Here is a 21,501-nt window from a genome sequence, read left to right on the forward strand (position 1 = left end):
GACCTCAGTAGCCGTCCCATGTTTCTCAGAACCAGAGGGCAACCCTGGAGGGGTGGTTCTTTACCCTGATGGACTGGGCCTGGGCTCTAGGGGAAGGGAAAGCTTCACAGGGTAGCTCTGGGCTGTTGTGAGGGAGCCTTAGGGCAGGCAGCAATGGGTAAGGGAACCAGGGGAGGGAGGAGTTCAACAGAATTTAATCTGGCCTGGGAAGCTCTGTCTCTTCCATTTCCTACCCAACACACACCTCATGGCTTGCATCTCCTTCCTCATCCTAACTTGACCTTGGCAAATGCCACTCCTTCCAGGAACATTCTTTCCCCCTCCAGCCTCTCACAGTAAAGAGGACATGGTCCCTGAAACCTTTTGGTTGTTGCTTAATTTTTTCGGGGTAGGGTTTCACTGTAGCCTAGGCTGAACTGGAATTGACTATCTGTAGTTTCAGGGTGGCCTCAAACTCACTGCGATCCCCCTACCTCTGCCGGGATCAAAGGCGTATGCCTCCACACCTGGCTGCTAAGAGACCTTTAATACCCAGACTGCCTGAGAGGCTGGGTTACACACACCCAAACACACACAGTTCACTCTGAGTATTCCTTTCTTCCTCCATCCCTCCACCAGGCTGGAACTCCTGAGTACCTGATGACTGGCAGGAAATGGGGTGGGGGGGGCGGGGGCTGCCACACCCAGTACATAGAGAATACTGTGCCCAAGGCAACATAAAAGGTTCTCCCTTCCCTAACCAGAACTGGCCCAGCAATGAATAAGCACTCAGTGCAAACCCATGGCACCCTTCCAGAATTCCCTGTCCAACAGGCCTAAAGACAGTCATACAAGACAAAAGTGAAATATTCTACACCTAGAATCCAGTCAGGGGATTTTGTGAACCCCGTCCTGCCTCAGAACTGAAAGCTGTTTTTCTGGGGACTGGGAGACTTCCCAGACTCAACTAGAATACCCTGCCCACCTTAGGTTTAGGGTTAGAAGGGCAGCAGCCATGGTTGGTTCTCTGCTGCCACCATGTGGCCATGATGTTAACTACCCTGCCCTGAGGCCAAGGCTCCCTTCAGGGCAGATTTGAACCTCAACTGTGGTGATCACAAGAGCTTCCCCCTGGCGCTATCCATCTGTAGGCACTGCAGGAGCTGTTGGCAAGGCTGTGAGGTAAGCTCAGCTAGTGAAAATACAAGCACGTCTCCAAGGTCATTTTCCCACTATGAACAAATGCCATCCACTCTGGCCTCTAAGAGGCAACTCTTCTTTTTCACTCCAGAGGTCATGGTAGTGGAAGCAGGGGTTTCTCTCCATCTACAATATCACCACATCACACTGCAGCTTTGACTCCCTCTGCCAGATTTTGATCCGGAGGCTGAGACCCCTACCTTGGAGACCCTTCCACCTTCACTGCAGAACCGTTATACAAGTTTCTCTGCTTTTTTTTTTTTTTTTTTTTTTTTTTTTTGGTTTTTGTCTTACTCTAGCCCAGGCCAACCTGGAGTTCACTATGTAGTCTCAATGTAGTCTCAGAGCGGTCTCGAGCTCACTGCAATCCTCTGCCTCCCAAGTGCTGGGATCAAAGGCATGCGCCATCACACGAGGCACTAGGAATACCTTCTTTATTGGCTTGTCATCACACACCCCTGATCCTCAGATAGGCAAACCCTAGCTAGGAGATGCCTATAGTCCTAGGTACATACTTAATGTGACTTCTGCCTCAACCAAAACAACAACAACAACAAAAAAAAAAAAACAGATTAAAGCCGGGTGTGGTGGCGCATGCCTTTAATCCCAGCGCTCTTGGGAGGCAGAGGTAGGAGGATCACCATGAATTTGAAGCTACCCTGAGACTACACAGTGAATTTCAGGTCAGCATGGGCTAGAGTGAAACCCTACCTGGGGGGGGGAGGGAGGAGAAGAAAGAACCTAAACAAAACAACAACAACAAAAATCTTCTGCTTCCTATCCTTGACCAGAATGGGCTGGAGAGATAGCTTAGTGGTTAAGGCACTTGCCTGTGAAGCCTAAAGGCCCAGGTTCAATTTCCCAGGACCCATATAAACCAAATGCACAGGTGACACTTGTGTCTGGAATTCGTTTGCAGTGGCTGGAGACCCTGGCATGCCCGTTCTCTGTATCTCCAATAAGTAAATAAAATATTTAGCCGGGCGTGGTGGCGCATGCCTTTAATCCCAGCACTCGGGAGGCAGAGGTAGAAGGATCGCCATGAGTTCAAGGCCACCCTGAGACTACATAGTGGATTCCAGGTCAGCCTGAGCCAGATTGAGACCCTACCTCAAAAAAAAAAAAAAAAAAGAAAAAAAAATATTTAATAAATTTTTGTTTGGTTTTTCAACGTAGGGTCTCCAAGGTGGCCTGGAATTCACTATGTTGTCTCAGGCTGGCTTCAAACTCACAGTGATCTTCCTACCTCTGCCTCCCTAGTACTGGGATTAGGACTGGAGAGATGGTTGAGTGGTTAAGGCATTTGCCTGCAAAGCCAAAGGATCCTAGTTTGATTCCCCAGGACCTACCCAGATGCACAAGGTGGTGCATGCATATGGAGTTGGTTTGCAGTGGCTGAAGACCCTGGTGCACACATCTCTCTCTGCCTCTTTCTCTCTCAAATATATAAATTAATAAATACATTAATTAATACAAAAATACATAAATTAAATAAATAAGAAACAAGTGCTGGGATTAAAGGCATGTGCCACCACGTCCAGCTATATTTAAATTTCTTTTTGTTTTTTGAGGCAGGGTCTCACTCTAGCTCAGGTTGACCTGGAATTCACTGTATAGTCTCAAGGTGGCCTCGAACTCTCAGCAATCCTCCTACTTCTGCCTCCTGGATGCTGGGATTAGTGGTGTGTGCCACCACACTCGGTTACTTAAATTTTTTTTAACCACTAAGCAATCCCTCGAGCCAAATAAAATATATTTCTTAAACAGTCTTTAATCCCAGCACTCTGGAGGCAGAGAGGTAGGAGGATCACCACGAGTTCGAGGCCACCCTGAGACTACATAGTGAATTTCAGCTCAGCCTGAGCTAGAGTGAGACCCTACCTCAGAAAACCAAAAAATAATAATAATCACACCCCCACATATAAATACATATATATATATGTATATATATGTATATGTGTGTTTGTGTGTGTGTGTGTATATATATATATATATAAAAAGTTGAGAGTATCTTCAGGAGCTAGAGTAGCTCCCAGAGATACTTAGGGCCTGTTAATTAGAACACCTGTCAGGGATGGCTGGCCTTGCATCATCCTGGCCCTGAGGCAATGGTTTGGTGCATCTAGTTAGATCAAGGGAGGAACAGGAGCACAGATAGGCAAAGTAAATAAATAAAGTAAAATAAAATAAAAAAGGAGCTGGAGGGCTGGAGAGAGATGGCTTAGCGGTTAAGCACTTGCCTGTGAAGCCTAAGGACCCTGGTTCGAGGCTCAATTCCCTAGGACCCACATTAGACAGATGCACAAGGGGGCGCACATGTCTGGAGTTCGTTTGCAGTGGCTGGAGGCCCTGTTGCGCCTGTTCTCTCTCTCTCTGCCTCTTTCTCTCTGTCTGTTGCTCTCAAATAAATAAATAAACAAAGAAAAAAAAAGGAGCTGGAGAGATGGCTTAGCAGTTAAGGTGCTTTCTTACAAAGCCTAAGGACCTAGGTTAAATTCCCCAGAACCCCACGTAAGCACGTGGTGGCACATGCGTCTGGATTTGCAGTGGCTAGAGGCCCTGGCACATTTATATTCTTTCTCTCTCTCTCAGGAGAGGTAGGAGGGTCACCATGAGTACAAGGCCACCCTTAGACTACATAGTGAATTCCAGCTCAGCAGGGGCTACAGCAAAACCTATCTTAAATCCCCCCTAAAAAAGTAGGATAGTAGGGTACCTAAGAACCCTTCACATATGGCTGGCCTTTGGCTGAACAACAATAATTCCAGCCCAGGGTCCAAATCTTTTTGTGTTTTGTTTTCATATTTATTTATTTTCTTTATTATTATTATTTTGGTTTTTTGAGATAGGGCCTCACTTTAGGTCTGGTTGACCTGGAATTCACTATGTAGTCTCATGGTGGCCTTGAACTCTCTCTCAGCAATCCTCCTACCTCTGCCTCCCAAGTGCTGGGATTAAAAGCATGTGCCACCATGCCTGGCTTAATAGTTTATTTTTAATTTATTTGAGAGAGAGAAAGAGGGAGAGAGAAAGAGAGAGTGAAAGAAGGGGCACGCCAGGGCCTTCAGCCACTGCAAATGAACTCCAGACACATGTGCCACCTTATGCATCTGGTTTACATGGGTCCTGGAGAATCGAACCTGGGTCCTTTGGCTTTGCAGGCAAGCACCTTAACCGCTAAGCCATATCTTTAGCTGTCCAGGATCCAACTCTTTTGTTTGTTTGTTTTTTCGAGGTAGGGTCTCACTTTAGCCCAGGCTGGCCTGGAATTCACTATGTAATCCCAGGGTGGCCTCAAACTCATGGTGATCCACCTACCTCTGCCTCTCAAGTGCTGGGATTAAAGGTGTGCGCCACCACGCCCAGCGGGATTCAACTCTTAATGTGTGTGTGCTCGAGGAAGACTGGGAGGAGAGGGGCTCAATGTGCATCCATTTCTGTGTATGAGGAAGCATGTACAGGGCTAGGGCGGAGGAGCCCACGTGTGTATGAGAGAATGGATAGGAAAGAACCAGCGAAGGGAGCAACAAGTGTCTTCCAAAGTACTTTAACGCACACAACAACCCACAGTCCCAGCCTGCTGGTTAGACAGAAGCCGGCCCCACCTGGAGGCTCCCATGGCTTTCCAAGCCCAGTGTGCCTGGTAAGGCTGAGTCCGCACAGCCACCCATCAATAGGTGAGGGGCGTGAGGATGAAGAGGCGGTCTTCCTCTTTACGAATCCAGCGCATTAGCTTATGGATGGCGCTGACAGCTGATGCCTTGGTCCCCAAGGGGCTGTAGCACATGTAGAGTTCAAAGGCACCTGTCACCTGGAGGAGGAGGGGAGGGCAAAGGGTGGTTATCTAGGGTAGACATGTTTCTTATGCCTCCTACCCAGGACCTCTCTATGAAGCCCCGTCTGTCCAGGGCAACCTTACCCAGGCTAGAAGGTTCTCGTTGGGGCCTGTGTAGTAGATGGTCTTGAGAGGGCGCGAGGCATTGTGGGCGCGGCTGTGCAGGTACTGGTAGAGGCCCAGCAGCCGCTCCTGCTCCTCTTCACTGGTGTACGGGGCCTCAATCTCCGGACTGCGGGGTGGATTCACAAAGGAATGACTTCCATTGCCTTCTCTGGAGATCTAGAAATACCTATTCCTAGCCGGGTATGGGGGCACACGCCTTGAATCGCAGCACTTGGGAGGCAGAGGTGGGAGGATCACGGTGACTTCGAGGGATAGTGAGTTCCAGGTCAGCCTGGGCTGGACTAGAGTGAGACCGTACTTCGAAAAACCAAAACAACAACAACAAAAAGACAGAAATACCTATTCCCTCTCCACATGTCCTACTCTCCAGGTGCTCCCCAAACACAAGACAGCATCTCCCCTCCACTGAAGAGTCCCCAGGAAAGATTGGAGCCCTGCACTCCCAAGTTCACGGTGTCTTTGGTGACCCTTCCTTGGAGAGAGGCTGGTTTCTGAGTTTAGGCATCCAACACAGTGACAGGTCTAGAGTGGAGGAAAGGTAAGGTGGGAAAACCTCCCGGGCCAAAAGGGCACAAGCCAGCGCTGCCCAGCTCCTTCACTGGAGGCGCGGGTCCCCGACAAGCTCTGCATCCTGGGCTGCAGCAGAATGACCGGGCAAAGCAGAGCTGCTCCAGAGCAGAGGACCTGGAGGTCCATTTGCTTTCCCTGGGTATGCTTGTAGAAGCTGCTCCAGGCTTTATAGGTAAGAAGAGGAGTATGCCCATTGGATGATGGGAAGTCAGGGGCGGGGGGGGGGGAGGGTCTCTGGTGCCATAGTAAAATAGCCGCGGCGTGCTGCGGTTTCAGTTTCAGAGCTGTATCCCAAGACTAAGTTCCAACCAGCCTCCGGCCCCTCCCCCACCCGCCCCCTCCCCCACCCCCACCCTCCAACTCTACATCCTGAAGTGGTGCCTTCCCCTCACCTGGTGAAGAGTCCTGAGCTCTTTGACTTATAGAGGAAATGGCGCAGGTCCGGGATGCCCACCTGGGCGACGCTGTAGTAAGGCGTGCGCAGGGCCTCTCGCAGGGCTAGGTGGGCTCCACGCTTGCGAAGGCGCTCTTGGAAACGCCGGCGGCAGTCGGAGACGGCAAAGAAATCCTCGCGGTCGGTGGAGACGAGCAGCAGGCAGAGGTCGGTGTCGGGGTCTAGGTAGGAGATGTGCGCGTGGAAGAAGCCGGCCGCGTTGAACTTGGGCAGGCACACGGGCGTCCACGCCTCCCCCTCGCGGAAGGACGAGGAGGAGCTGATGAGGTTGAAGAGCAGGTGCAGGTCGATGGGGTGCAGGAACTGGTCCTTGCGGCGCACGAGCGCCACCAGCTGGTTGCGGGCCAGCAGGATGGAGAAGACGAGGCTGCGGGCCCGCGCCTGCTGCAGGCTGGCGCTCACCGTGTCCCTCACGGCCGCCGCCAGGGGCAGGCACCGCGCCGCCCCCATCAGGAAGCTGGGGTCGCGGGCCATGAGCTGCAGCAGGTTGTCCGTGATGCGCTCCGAGCCCGACAGCAGGCGCCGCAGGTCGTAGTTCTGCTTCTGCTGGAAGATGTGGCTCAGCTGGGCGCCGGTCAGAAGGCTCAGGATCTGGTAGTAGATGTAGAGCAGCTCCTGCGCCAGCTCCTGGGCCGACTGCCGCGTGCGGGCCACCGCCACCAGCACCAGCGGGCTCCGGCGCACGAAGACCACCTTGTAGCCATCTGAGCGTGGGAGAAGGATGTCAGCCTGGGCCTTTCTTCCCACCCCCACCCCCAGAAGCCCTCCCCGATTGATTTTCCCAGCTGATACAGCTCTGTAGCCTTTCGTTGCTGAGAGCTTTGCGCTCAGTAGGGGATGAAGGGTATTGGGGTAGGCATCCCTTTGCCCTCTCATCTGCTTCACTGACTGACTCCCCGGAGAAACACGGGAAGCCCTTTAGGAAACCACTCTTAGGCTGGGGAGATGGCTTAACAGTTAAAGGTGCTTGCCTTCAAAGCCAAAGGACCCAGGTTCAATTCCCCAGGACCCACATAAGCCTGATGAACAAGGTGGTACAGGTGTTGAGTTCCTTAGCAGTGGCTGGAGGTCCTGGCACACCCATTCTCTCTCTCTCCCAAATACATAAATAAAATGTTTTATAAGGGCTGGAGAGATGGCTTAGCGGTTAAGCGCTTGCCTGTGAAGCCTAACGACCCCGGTTCGAGGCTCGGTTCCCCAGGTCCCACGTTAGCCAGATGCACAAGGGGGCGCACGCGTCTGGAGTTCGTTTGCAGAGGCTGGAAGCCCTGGCGCGCCCATTCTCTCTCTCTCCCTCTATCTGTCTTTCTCTCTGTGTCTGTCGCTCTCAAATAAATAAATAAAAATTTAAAAAAAAAATGTTTTATAAAACCACATTTTTAAGCCAGGCGTGGTGGCACATGACTTGAATCCCAGCACTTGGGAGGCAGAGATAGGAGGATTGCCATGAGTTCAAGGTCACCCTGAGAATACAGAGCCTGGACTAGAGTGAATCCCTACCTTGGGGGGGAAAGGGGGAGAACTTTTTTTGTTGTTTACTTTTATGTATTTATTTGAGATCGAGAGCGAGAGAATGGGTATGCCAGGGTCTCCAGCCACTGCAAACAAACTCCATACACGTGTGCCCCCTGGTGCATCTGGCTAATGTGGGTCCTGGAGAATTGAGCCTCCAACTGGGGTCCTTAGGCTTTACAGGCAAACGCTTAACCACTAAGCCATCTCTCCAGCCCCATATTATTATTATTATTATTATTATTATTATTATTATTATTATTATTATTTGAGACAGGTTCTTATGTAACCCAAACTGGCCTGGAACTCAGTATGTAGCTGAGGCTGGCCTTAAACTCATGATCTTCCTGCCTCTACCTCCCAAGTACTGGGATTACAGGTGTGTACCACTATGTATAGCCTAGGAAAGTATATACACAAAAATATTTTCCCAATCTTTCTGCCTTCTTCTCTTTCTCAAATATATATATATAATTTTTTTTTGGCCGAGTGTGATGGCACACACCTTTAATCCCAGCACTCGGGAGGCAAAGGTAGGAGGATTGCCATGAGTTCGAGGCCACCCTGAGGCTCCGTAGTGAATTTCAGGTCAGCCTGGGCTAGAGTGAGACCCTACCTCAAAAAAAAAATTTTTTTTTTCTTGTTATTGTTTGGTTTTTCAAGTTGGGTCTTACTCTAGCTGAGCCTGACCTGGAACTCACAATTTCCAGCCTGGAAAGTACACTTTTCTTTCTTAATTAGACAGAGTGAGTAGAAGATTTTAGCCAGATGCACAAGGGGGCGCACGCATCTGGAGTTCGTTTGCAGTGGCTGGATGCTCTGGCGCTCCCATTCTCTCTCTCCCTCCCTCTTTCACTGTCAGAATGGTTGTGTCAGGGCCGTAGCCACTGCAAATGAATCCAGATACATGTGCTCCCTTGTGCATCTGGCTAACATGGGTCCTGGGGAATCAAACCTGGGTCCTTTGGCCTTGTAGGCGAGTGGCTTAGCCACTAAGCCCTTTCCACCCTGAAAAATACTTTTTTTTTTTTTTTTCATTTTTGGAGGTAGGGACTCACTCTAGCTGACCTGGAATTTACTATGTAGTCTCAGGGTGGCCTCAAACTCATGGCGATCTTCCCACCTCTGCCTCCTGAGTGCTAGGATTAAAGTCAAACACCACCATGCCCAGCTAAAAATACACTTTTTTTTTTTGGTTTATTTTTTCAGGGTTGGGTCTCACTCTAGCCCAGGCTAACCTAGAATTCACTATGTCATCTCAGGGTGGCCTTGAACTCACACTGATCCTCTTACTTCTGCCTCCCAAGTGCTGGGATTAAAGGTGTGCATCTCCATGCCCAGCTTGGAAAATGTACTTTTTAAAAAAACTGTAGTTTTTTTCTTTTTTGAGGCAATCTCAGCAGACTGGCCCTTTTTTAAATAAGAGAGAGAGAATTGGCATGCCAGGGCCTCTTGCCCCTATAATTGAACTCCAGATGTGTGTGCCATTATGTGTGCATGTATGACCTTGTGAGCTTGTGTCACCTTGTGCGTCTGGCTTACGTGGGATCTGAAGTGTTGAACATGGGTTCTTAGGTTTCACAGGTAAGCACCTTAACTGCTAAGCCATCTCTCTAGCCTGGAAAATACCCTTTTAATGGTAAGTGCTAACTCAACTGGAAGGGCTGGGTAAGGGTGATAGACCCAGGATTGATTTTCTTTTATTTTTTGTAACTCCTCCAAGAGGCCTTCCCCTTTCCAATGGCAAAACCCTTGTCAGAGCTGCCTTAACACATCCCCCAACTCCCCACCCAGTGTTCTCCTATGTTGAGAGGAGGAAATGAGACCCACAGAGGTAGAAGGACTTATCCTCAGGCACATGGCACATCCTAGCCCTCTACATTGGTGTGTGTGTATATGTGTGTCTCCAAAACTTGCTATGAAGCCGGACATGGTGGTGTACGCCTTTAACTCCAGGAGCCCTCGGGAGGCAGAGGTGAGAGGACTGCCATCAGTTTGAGGCCACCCTTAGACTAGGTAATGAATTCCAGGTCAGCCTGAGCTAGAGTGAAACCCTACCTTGAAAAACCAAAAATATAAAATAAAAACCTGCTATGAGCCGGGCATGGTGGCGCACGCCTTTAATCCCAGCACTCGGGAGGCAGAGGTAGGGGATCGCCATGAGTTCGAGGCCACCCTGAGACTACATAGTGAATTCCAGGTCAGCCTGGGCTTGAGTGAGACCCTCCCTTGAAAAAACAAAAAAAAAAACCTTGCTATGAATAAATCCTGGCCATGGGGCCTTTCCCACCACAACCTTCAGGTGGCTCACCTGCATGGATGGAGCGGATGGCATTCTTGTCTGCTTCCAGGAAGGACACCAGAGCCACCATGACACCCATAGTGCTGGAAAGTGCTTCCTCAGACCCGTAGCGCGAGTAGACGGGCTTCCCCGCCTCACTCAGCACAAAGACGTGCTTCTGGTGGAGGCGCCATGCCTCTGTGGCGTCGTCCTCATCCCCTTCGGCTGAGCCCTCCCGGGAGGGCTCAGGGGCCGGCCGCCCCGCTGCTCCCGGGGGCTCCAGCCAGTCCTCGGAGCTTCCTGGCAGCATCTCCTCCCGCAGGTCGCGGGCCACACCCGTCAGCTGGGTGCTGAGCTCGCTGAAGTCCTGACTGATCTGGCGCATGTCCGTAGGCAGCGGGGGCGGGCTGCAGGCACCCTCCTTGGGGCTGTCCCCGGAAGCCGCCCCGTCCTCTGCCTCCGTCAGGTCTTCGTAGGAACGTGCATGGACGAACATGGCACCCTCCTGCCCAGCACCTGCAGCACAGAGGCACTGGTGCTCAGAAAGGTGGCCGTTAGCAGACACTCATCATGGAGGTACCCAACGCGGTCACTCTTGCACCACTGCCTATCCTGACATGGCCGAACCACGGTGCCCTCTGGCACTCTGCCAGGAATCACAATCCTCTGCCACTTCCAGCCATTCACTCAGTCTCCTCTGTCATGTTGGGAGTAAGATCCAGTCCTTCGTGGCGGCAGGAGTGGCTGGTGTCTGCCCACATCTCATTCCCGTTGTGTGGCCTCCGCCCTTCCCCATCCCAGGCGAACGGGCTTTGTCCACCTGCCCTCTGGACTGCCACCACATGCCCACACCTACCTCAGGTGCTCTCCCTGCACCTGCTGTCTGCCTGGAACTCCTACCACCTGTGTGGGTGACTGCTTGTCGTATTTTAGGTCTTGGTGAGGATGTTTAGTTACCTCCTCACCTGATCTCCACCCTCAGTCACTCTATCATCTGTTTCTCTTTGATTTCCATCAGGACACTGACAAGTTATTGGCCTTCTTCCCAACTACAGTGATAGCCCTTGGTTGTTCACTGATATATGCCAAGGATCTCACCCATTCAGCAAATCTCTCGCTGGGAGGAGGCTACCAAAGCCTGTGATTGCCTTCACTAGTCTGTGGCTTCTCCAGGACAAAGGCTATGTCACTCTTCCTTTTGTGTGTGTATGCTGGGGATGAATCCAAAGACTCAGGAATGTTAGGCAACTACTCTTAATAGTGAGCTAAACCTTTACCCCACACCTTTACCCCCATCTTTATTTATTTATTTTTAGTTTTTTTGTTTGTTTGTTTTGTTTTTGAGATAGGATTTCACTCTAGCCCAGGCTGACCTGGGATTCACTGTGGAGTCTCCTACCTCTGCTTCCCAACTGCTGGGATTAAAGGCATGCGCACCACCACACCCGACCTTATTTTTCATTTTTGAGAGAAAGAGAATGGGCATGTGAGGGCCTTTTAGCCGCTGAATGAACTCCAGACACGTGGCCCCTTTGTGTGCATGTGAGACACTGCATGCTTGTGTCACTGTGTGTCTGGCTATGTGGAACCTGGAAACTTAAGTAAGCATTCTTAGGCTTCACAGGCAAGCACCTTAACCACTAAGCCATCTCTCCAGCTCTCATATATGTGTATTTTTTTTTTTGGTGGGGGGTTGAGGTAGGGTCTCACTCTGGTCCAGGCTGACCTGGAATTAACTATATAGGCTCAGGGTAGCATTGAACTCACAGTGATGCTCCTATCTCTGCTTCCCGAGTACTGGGGTTAAAGGCGTGTGCCACCACGCCTAGCTCTCCCCTATATTTTTGAGACAGAATCTTGCTATATAGCCCTGGCTGGCCTGATACTTGCTATGTAGCCTAGACCGGTCTTGAACTTTTGGTAATCCTCCCATCTCAAACTCCAAGTGCTGGATTACAGGTGTGCACTACCATACCCAGATCACTTTACTTTTTCTTTTCCTTTTTTTGCATATGTATATGATGTGCAAACACATATGTTTGCATGTAAGTGGAGGCCAGAGTCCTTCAACTACTCTCTACTTTATCTTTTGGGACAGTGTCTCTCATGAACCTAGAGCTCACTAATTCAGCTAGACTAGCCAGCCAGCAAACCCTAGGAATCTTTGTTTGCTTCCTTGGTGCTGGTAGATAGACACATGCCATCATTCCTGTCTTTTACATGGGTGCTGGGGATCCAAACTCAGGCTCTCATGTTTGTATGGCAAGCACTTTGCTGGATAAGCTATCTTCCCTGGAATTCACTATGTAGTCTCAGGGTGGCCTCGAACTCATGGTGATCCTCCTACCTCTGCCTCCTGAGTGCTGGGATTAAAGGCGTGTGCCACCACGCGTGGCCCCTTATTTTTCTTTTAAGAGACAGTTTGCCTAGGCTTAAACTCGTGATACTCATGTCTTACCCTCATGAGTGGCTGGAATTAGATGTGCACTCCATTCACTGTGCCTGGCTTCTTTACAGATTTTTTTTTTCTCCAGTATTGGAGATTGAACCCATGGCCTTATGCATGCTAGGCAAGTGCTCTACCACTAAGCTATATCCCCAGCCCTATATTTTTGAGTCTCCATTATGAGTTTGGAACGATACTAAGCATTGAAAATACAACTTTCCCCTGGGCTAGAGTGAGACCCTACCTCAAAAAACCCAAAAAAAAAAAAAAAAAAAAAGAAAAAAATTTCCTATGCTCAAAGACCTTCCACTCTTGTGGGACAGAGAGAGATTGATGGGAAATACACACATAAACAAAGGACATTACAAAGTAACTGCTGTCTACACAGTGTGGTCTGAGCAGGACTAACTTGAGAAGAGGTGATAATTAAGCTCAGATACAAGGTGAGAAGGATTCTGGGATATACAGTGTAGATACAGAGTAAGAAGGGAACCAAAGGGCACTGAGCAAATACTGTAACATGAAATGGTAAGAAAGGCAAAAGGCGGAAGGAGCCTGGCTCCCTACAGTATCCCTAGCATTTGACAAATACCTAATGAGTGACTGAAGAAATGCATGAATGAGAAGGAAGGAAAAAGTGGTTGTGAGCCCCAATGCCCCCTACAGACTGGCAATTCCAGCTGTCAACCAGCTGGAGGCTACACACTCTACTCATACCTGGCTCCATCCCCTGGGCCAGTCCTGGTGTAGGGCTCTCAGCTCTCTCCATACTATGCCCATCAGAAGGTGCCAATGTGCCATCAGAGCATTCATTGCTTCTCTTCCGCTGCATGTCAGCAGCCATCCTTGGGCTTTCCTGGGGAGAAAAACAAGGCATCTTTAAGGGTAATATGGCAAGGTGACATTGGCAACAGCAATGGCATAATGAACAGTGATAAATTTTCTTTTTAAAAAAATTTACCTATTTATTTGAGAAAGAGAAACAGAACAAGCACACCAGGGTCTCCTGTCACTGCAAACAAACTTCAGACACAAATGCTATTTTGTGCATCTGGATATATGTGGGTATTGGGGAATTGAACCTGGGTTGTCAGTCTGCAAGCAAGTACCTTTAGCAGCTGCACCATCTCTCCAGACCTGCTTTTCTTTTTCTTTTTCTTTTTCTTTCTTTCCTTCCTTCCTTCCTTCGTTTTGTTTTTCAAGGTAGGGTCTCACTCTAAGGCAGACTGACCCAGCACTTGTGATGCAGAGGTAGGAGGATTGCCATGATTTCGAGGCCACCCTGAGACTCCATAGTGAATTCCAGGTCAGCCTGGGCTACAGTGAGACCCTACCTTGAAAAACTAACAACAACAACGAAAAAAAAAAAAAAAAAGCCAGCATGATGGATGGTGTCCACACCTTCAATCTTCAATCCCAGAACTGGGAGGCAGAGGCAGGAGAATTGCTGAGATTTTCAGGCCAGCCTGGGATAGAATGAGATCCTACTTGAAAAAAAAAATTCACTCTATCCCAGGCTGACCTGGAATTCACTATGTAGTCTCGGGGTGGCCTCGAACTCACAGAGCGATCCTCCTATCTCTGCCTCCAGAGTGCTGGGATTAATAGTGTGTGCCACCACACCTGGCTATTTGATTTTTTAAAATATTTTCTATTCTTACTGGGGTAAGGTGGAATCCCCTAGTTGTTTTAATTTGCATTTCCCTGATGGCCACTTCATCTTCTTTTGTTTTTGTTTTTCAAGGTAGGGCCTCACTCTATTCCAGGCTGACCTGGGATTCACTATGTAGTGTCAAGGTGGCCTTGAACTCACGGTTATCCTCCTACTTCTGCCTCACAAGTGCTGGGATTAAAGGCGTGTGCTACCACCACGCCTGGCTTTTTTTTTTTTTTTTTAAGGTAGGGTCTCACTCTAGCCCAGGCTGACCTGGAATTCACTATGGAATCTCAAGGTGGCCTCAAACTCACGGCAACCCACCAACCTCTGCCTCCCAAGTGCTGGGTTAAAGGCATGCGCCATGATGCCCTGCAAAGTCCTCCTCTTAATACAAGTCACGTCACATAATTCCTCTGCTCACCATTCAAGAAAATCAACTCCCCGAGCCCCCCCCCAGCAACATGTCAGGCCTCTTTCAATAGACCTTTCCTCCTTTACTTTATTGACCTCAATTACCACCCTTTTTTCTACCTCAGCTTAGCTATATTGACCTTATGGCTTATCCTGACCATCCTGAAAGCTCCTTCACTTCAACCTTTGCCCTTGCTGAACTTCCCCCATCTCTTGCATCCCACTTCATCTATTTCCCTGCCTGGGCTAGTACATGACTCACTCCCTCTCCTCAGGTTCCTGTTCACTCCAGTAACCTTATCAGAGAGGACTATATTGATTGTTTACCCTGATTTATTTATTTATTTTCTAGATTGAAGGTCACCCTGTGGCCTATATTAGAGTCACCTGTAGGAAAACTCAATCAGTATTTGCCACATAAACATCTTGGAAGAGAAAGTTAAAAAAAAAAAAAAAAAATCTAAGAATACCCAGCTCCAGAAAGCCAAAGGGAGGAAAGAGATTTGCCTGTGGGCTGAGCATGGTGAAGCACACCTTTAATTCCAGCACTATGGAGGCAGAAGTAGGAGGATCACTGTGAGTTCAAGGCCAGCCTAGGACTACAGAGAGTGTTCCAGGTCAGCTTGAGCTAAAGTAAGACCCTACCTCAAAAAAACAACAACATAAACATGTCTCTTTAGCCAGGCGTGGTGGCACACACCTTTAATCCCAGCATTCTGGAGACAGAGGTAGGAGGATCACTGTGAGTTCAAGGCCACCTTGAGACTACATAGTGAATTCCAGGTCAGCCTGGGCTAGAGTGAGACCCTAACTCGAAAAACAAAACAAAACAAAAAGTTTCTTTGTTGGTACTCAAGTATCCAGGAACAATACTCAATACCTCTGTAGTTAGAGGGACTGGTTTTACTAGTTTTTTTCACATATTAAAGTGGAAAGGATGGGTTAGGGAGATGGCTCAGTGGTTAAAGACGATTGCTTGCAAAGCATGCTGACTGGGGTTGGATTCCCCAGTTCCCACATAAAGCCAGATTACAAAGTGGCACATACTTCTGTAGTTCATTTGCAGTGGCAAGCGGCCTCGGCATACCCATATTCATTCTTTTTTTTTTTTTTTAATTTTTTCTTTATTTATTTGAGAGTGACAGACACAGAGAGAAAGACAGATAGAGGGAGAGAGAGAGAATGGGCGCACCAGGGCTTCCAGCCTCTGCAAACGAACTCCACACGCGTGGGCCCTCTTGTGCATCTGGCTAACGTGGGACCTGGGGAACCGAGCCTCGAACCCGGGTCCTTAGGCTTCACAGGCAAGCCCTTAACCGGTAAGCCATCTCTCCAGCCCTCATTCTTTTATTTATTTATATATTTTGGTGTTTTGAGGTAGGGTCTCACTCTAGCCCAGGCTGACCTGGAACTCACTATGCAGTCTCAGGGTGGCCTTGAGCTCATGGTGATCCACCTACCTCTGCCTCCTGAGTACTGAGATTAAAAGTGTGCACCACCGGCGACTGAAGGACGGGGGACCAAGGGTCAGAGCAGGTGACCCCGGGACTAGGAGCCTGCCCCGGGTCCGAAAGTCCGCGGGAGCCAGGTACCGGTCGCAGGTACCCCCAACCCCGGCTCAAGATGCGCTAGAAGCAACGCGCTGGAGAAACCTTTGTCTCAGGCGCCACCAACTTGTCGCCCAGCCCATGGCGACCCCCAGTCCTGGGGCTCCTCTTGGCGCTCGGCCTGCCATTGCTGACCGCCTGCTGGGACCGAAATCTGGGAACAACAAATAGCACTACTTCACCCACAGACCCCAGCTCCGATGGAGGCCTGTCACAGGCGGCGGTCACCGCCATCATCGTGGTCTTCTCCATTCTGGGTGCCCTACTCCTGGCTGTGGGGCTGGCCTTGCTCATCCGGAAACTTCGAGAGAAGCGGCAGACAGAAGGCACCTACCGACCCAGCAGCGAGGAGCAGGTGGGTGCCCGAGCCCCGCCACCCCCCAACCTCAAGCTGCCTCCGGAGGAACGGCTCGTATGAATGCTAGGGGTTCAGCCACAGCGCCCTGCGCTGCCCGGGACTGTCCCAGCACACACAGCGGCTGCTACACCGAGACACTGTTGGCTCCAGAGGACCTGGGGGTCACCCAGCTGGCGGGCTCCGCAGCACACGGCCTCTGCTTGACCACGCATGCGGCTGGGGGTGCCAGGGATGGGAACCCTCCTCCACCCTTGTCTTGTTCATCTTTGCTCAGCTGGATACTCTACCGTGGCTGCAGGCCCAACGAACCCCTATCATTTCTTTCAGTTCTCCCACGCAGCAGCGGAGGCCCGGGTCCCCCAAGATTCCAAGGAGCCGGTGCGGGGCTGCCTACCCATCTAGCTCCCTAACCCTGTCATCCACCTCCCTTCTTTGCTGTGACCTTGGGGCAAGGCAGCACCCTTTGGGGGCGATCAGACTCACCCAGTGTTTTAAGACTAGAAGGTTCTTCAAAAACTTTGCCCTTGAGGGTAAGGGAAAGTGGGAGCCTCTCACTTTTTATATATTTATGTGAAATTGATAGTGGGGTATAATAAAGCTTTTATCTGAGGTGGTGAAAAAAAAAAAGTGTACACCACCAATGCCCGGCCCCCATATTCATTCTTAATATCTCTCCTCAAAAACAAATAAATAAGGGGCTGGAGAGATGGCTTAGTAGTTAAGCGCCTGCCTGTGAAGCCTAAGGACCCTGGTTTAAAGCTTGATTCCCCAGGACCCACGTAAGCCAAATGCACAAGGTGGTACATGCATCTGGAATTCATTTTCAGTGGCTGGAGGCCCTGGCGCATCCATTCTCTCTCTCTCTCTTTCTCAGTCTCATCTGCCTCTTTATCGCTCTCAAATAAATAAATAAAATATTTTTTAAAAAATTAAATAAATAAATAGTTTGGGTGTGGTGGCAGATGCCTTTAATCCCAGCACTCAGGAGGCAGAGGTAGGAGGATCACCGTGAGTTCAAGGCCTCCCTAAGACTACATAGTGAATTCCAGGTCAGCCTACCTTGAAAAAAACAAACAAATTAATAAATAGGGCTGGAGAGATGGCTAAGTGGTTAAGGCATTTGCCTGCAAAGCCTAATGACCCAGGTTCAATTCCCCAGTACCCACATGAAGCCATATGCACAAGGTGGCCCATGCATCTGGAGTTCGTTTGCACTGGCTAGAGGCCCATTCCCCAGCCCCTCCCCCATCTGTCTCTTCTTTCTCTGCTTTGAAATAAATAAATACAAAATATTAATTAATAAATCAAATAAAAATGGAAAGGAATGGGGGCATCCTGAAAACAGCCAGCTTTCATTTTAAACTCATTAGCTTGTGGGGAATTAAATGAGATAATACACATACTTTGGGTATAGAGTAAGCACTTAAAATATTTAGTTACTGCTATTAACACATCATGCTTATTCCTTTCTTAATATTATTTATTTGAGAGAGTAAGTATGGGTGTGCTAAGGGGTCTCTTGTCACTGCAAACAAACATTTCTTTTTCGGTTCTTTTTTCAGGAAGTGTCTCACTCTAGCCCAGGCTGACCTGGAACTCACACTGTACTCCCAGGGTGGCCTCAAACTTACAGTGAATCCTCCTACCGCTGCCTCCTGAGTGCTGGGATTAAAGGCATGTGACACCATGCCTGGCTTGTAAACAAACTCTAGATGCATGTCCACATTGTACATCTGCCTTCACGTGGGTACTGGGCCAGCAGACTTTGCAAGCAAGCACCTTTAATCACTAAGACATCTCCCCAGCCCTGATTTTTTTAAATTTTTATTTATTTATTTATTTATTTATTTGAGATAGAGAGGCAGATATATAGAGAGAATGGGTATGCCAGGGCCTCTAGATGCATGCACCCCCTTGTGCATCTGGCCTACGTGGGTCCTGGGGAATTGAACCAGGTTCCTTTGGCATTGCAGGCAAGCACCTTAACTGCTAAGCCATTTCTCCAGCCCCCATGATTATTCTTATATAGTATTTAGACTCCATTTATGCATAGATCCAGTGATCTCTGTCATATAAACCAGTGCTTTGAGAATTTGTTAAGTCCAAGCCAAGGATGGGTAACTAGCTTGGGGAAGCATGCTTCTTGGCTGGATAAAGTCAGGTGGGCAAAAGTTTGAGGTGACCCAACTGTGATATTGGGCCAAGGAGCTATTCAACCAGCTCTGCAGTTACAGAAACAGATCCCTAGCTCTCTGCTGCTCCTGGAAATCTCTTACCAGTTGACCTCCCTAGCCTGCAAAAGGGTGCTCTGTGGCCTTGTTCTTCTGACTTAAAAATTCAAACAACGAGCTTGAGAAATGGCTTAGAGGTTAAAGCGCTTGCCTGCTAAGCCCAAAGACTCGTTCGACTCTCCTCTCCAGGTCCCATGTAAGCCAGATGCACAGTGATGCAATGTTGCACAAGCACACAAGGGGGTGCACACGTCTGGAGTTTGATTGTAATGGCTGGAGGCCCTGGCACACCAATTCTCTCTCATTCTACCATTTAAAAAAAAAAAAAAGCAGTCTGAAGAATCCAAACAAAAGCTGGGTGTGGTAACACACGCCTTTAATCCCAGCACTCAGGAGGCAGAGGTAGGAGGATCACCATGAGTTCCAGGCCACCCTGAGACTATGTAGTGAATTCTAAGTCAGCCTGGGCTAGAGTGAGACCCTACCTCAAAAAAACAAACAAAAAACCCAAACAAGTTCTACACCAACTAAGTCCTGTTCTAATGCCACACTCTTTCAGGATGCCTTATGGGTTTTAAATAACTCAACCCAGTATTTTTGAGTGTATCCAGCATGGTACCTGTATGTGGAGGGAATGGGGTCAGCTGTCTGGGGCTAGCAGATGCTTCCTTTACAGCAGGCCCCACGTCCTGTGAGATCATATAGCATCTTAGCCTCTCCAAGGTCAGTCTGGGGTTAAGCCAGAAAGCATGGTGAAACAGACAGCTTTCTGGATGTTCACCCTGGAAATGCAGGCAGAAAAACCTGGTAACTCATAGCAAAACCCAACTGACTTCCACAGGAGCCATGACATGAGCTGCTTAAATACCTGGGAAGCTGGTCCTGCAGCAGTTAGGCAAGGGAGGTCTCTCAGAACAACCACAGATGCCTCTGTAAGGGGCACTTTCCAGGCATCCCCTGTGGATAACTCCAGGGCTTTTCCTAGACGTGTCCTACAGAGCCTTTGAGCAATGTCATCAAACAAATCGGTGCTATCAGCCCCTCTGGTGTGCCTTCCTCCCTCCCTCAGATGCTCCAGAAAAGGAAGGGACCCCAAATCTCCTAACCACCTCCATCTCCCTTCCCGCCTGGGGGATGCTTCACCCATTAGTCTATCTGGAAGGGTGGTGCCAAGACGTGTGACAGCCGGCCAGGGCCCAGGTGTGCTGTGGCTGCTTCTGCAGGGTGCCCACTACTCTGCTGAGACGCCTAGCTAGCTTGGTCCTTGTCACTTCTGACGGTCACTCTCCTCCCTGACAAAGGCTGCTCACATTTCCCAGGCAAACTCAAGAGCCCAGAGAGTGGAGCTCACCCAAGTGCAAAAGGGACAAGCGTAGTTAACTGAGCCAGGACACCCTTAGGAAGAAAGTCCCAGGCCCCCAGGCCCCTTCTGTGCACTGCCTGACACACTCCACCACCCACTGCTCCCCCTCTTTTTGAGAGTGCTCTAAGGTCCGAGTAAGTCTGCGTTGGGGTGAAGCGTGGGAGTCCAACCCAGCCGCTGCCGCCTTATGGTTTCTCGTCTTCGTCTTTTGTACTGTACAGTCAAGGGCCAGCCGGCTGAGCAACGCCAAGGGTCTGTCCTGTAGATGGTAGGGGACTTCCCACCCCCCACCCAGACTTAAGCCCCTCCCTCTAAGGATGACAGCTCTCCGGCCTCACACCGCCCCCAGGCCACGTGGGCTGGCAATGGGACTCACCTGTTTCTTGGATCGGGGCGCGGGGGGGGGCACAGGACGTACTAGTCACTGCGCTCTGCCACAGTCCCAGGGGGACAAGAGTCTCCAGCCGTGCCTGACTTGAGGGCGCAGGTTTGCGGGGCTGACGCCCCTGGCGGACGCAGGCATAGCCCCGGCCAGGGTACAGATGCCTCCGGGCGACCCTCACCGCACCGCCAGCTCAGGAAGACAGCCTTCGCCGGCTTCTGGCGACCGAGGCCCGGCTCCGGTCGCGGTGCCCGACCCGGCCCGTCCCTGGGGTGCATTGTGGGAAATGTAGTCCGCAGCCCTTACGGCAGCCTAATAAGGCGTCACACGTAGCGGTTCCGGGGCTCGGGAGCTCGGCAGGGCCAGGGGGCGGAGCCTGACCCGGGTCAGGGTCGTGCCTCCTCTGGCCCCGCCCCCTTTCGTGTCTTGGGGCACCTCCCCCCCTCCACCCACGCACCCACCCCACGCGCGCCCGCGGCATCCCTGCGCACTGCGCGGGGTCCTAGTCCCGCACTCCCCCAACATCTGTGCTGATCACTAGAGCGGCTTTCGTTCGAGGGGGAGAAAGGGACGCTGGCTTTTCCCTCCCTGATTGTGGAAGGACACTGAAAGTTTGGGGAGCTGGATGTCATTACTGGGCCCAGCCGTACTGTCAAGAGGAGGCAAAAGATGCAAAATCGTTGCTAACTTAAAAAAAAAAAAAAAGAAAGAAAAAAAGCTTTTGTTCCACGTAGTTCTCAATTCTGCACCATAGAATGACCTGAGAAGTTTTTAAAAACAAAAACAAAAATCACTAATACAGGCCGTGGTTGCTCACACCTTTCGTCCCAGCACACGGGAAGCAGAGGTAGGAGGATCATTGTAAATTCAAGGCCAGCCTAAGAGTACATAATGAGACCCCACCAATGGGGGGGGGGAATGTACTTTGATTTGTAACACCCACATTTCACCTCAGAGTCTCTTTTCTCGGACCCTCCCACCAAGCCCCCAAAAAAGCACTTGACATTTATGTTTTCACATGTTTATTGCTTTGTGTTCAGGAAATTACAGCCACTGGTTGCTTGCTCTGGCAAATCATTCGGGAGCTTA

The 21,501-nt window shown here is 50.0% G+C and overlaps 2 protein-coding genes across 3 annotated transcripts; one reads left to right on the plus strand and one right to left on the minus strand.

Moving 5' to 3' along the window:
• Nucleotides 1-4,710: 4,710 nt before the first annotated feature.
• On the minus strand, nt 4,711-20,668 carry Mon1a (MON1 homolog A, secretory trafficking associated). 2 transcript variants are annotated; one of them, XM_004664260.2, is made up of 6 exons: nt 20,407-20,668; nt 13,121-13,259; nt 9,988-10,473; nt 6,103-6,868; nt 5,099-5,246; nt 4,711-4,990 (listed from the first exon to the last, which is right to left on the minus strand). In XM_004664260.2, exons 2-6 carry the CDS (start codon nt 13,245-13,247, stop codon nt 4,850-4,852), a joined length of 1,668 nt encoding a protein of 555 aa, XP_004664317.2. In that variant the 5' UTR covers nt 13,248-13,259; nt 20,407-20,668; the 3' UTR covers nt 4,711-4,849. The 2 variants fall into 2 exon arrangements, with proteins under 2 accessions (XP_004664317.2, XP_044992985.1); XM_045137050.1 differs by lacking the exon at nt 20,407-20,668 and adding an exon at nt 19,287-19,343.
• On the plus strand, nt 15,409-17,045 carry LOC123455599 (protein crumbs homolog 3-like). Its single transcript, XM_045136986.1, has 3 exons — nt 15,409-15,412; nt 16,135-16,433; nt 16,764-17,045. Exons 1-3 carry the CDS (start codon nt 15,409-15,411, stop codon nt 16,836-16,838), a joined length of 378 nt encoding a protein of 125 aa, XP_044992921.1. The 3' UTR covers nt 16,839-17,045.
• Nucleotides 20,669-21,501: the final 833 nt, after the last annotated feature.

The sequence above is a fragment of the Jaculus jaculus genome, chromosome 17, assembly GCF_020740685.1.
Source record: "Jaculus jaculus isolate mJacJac1 chromosome 17, mJacJac1.mat.Y.cur, whole genome shotgun sequence".
NCBI lineage: Eukaryota > Metazoa > Chordata > Mammalia > Rodentia > Dipodidae > Jaculus > Jaculus jaculus.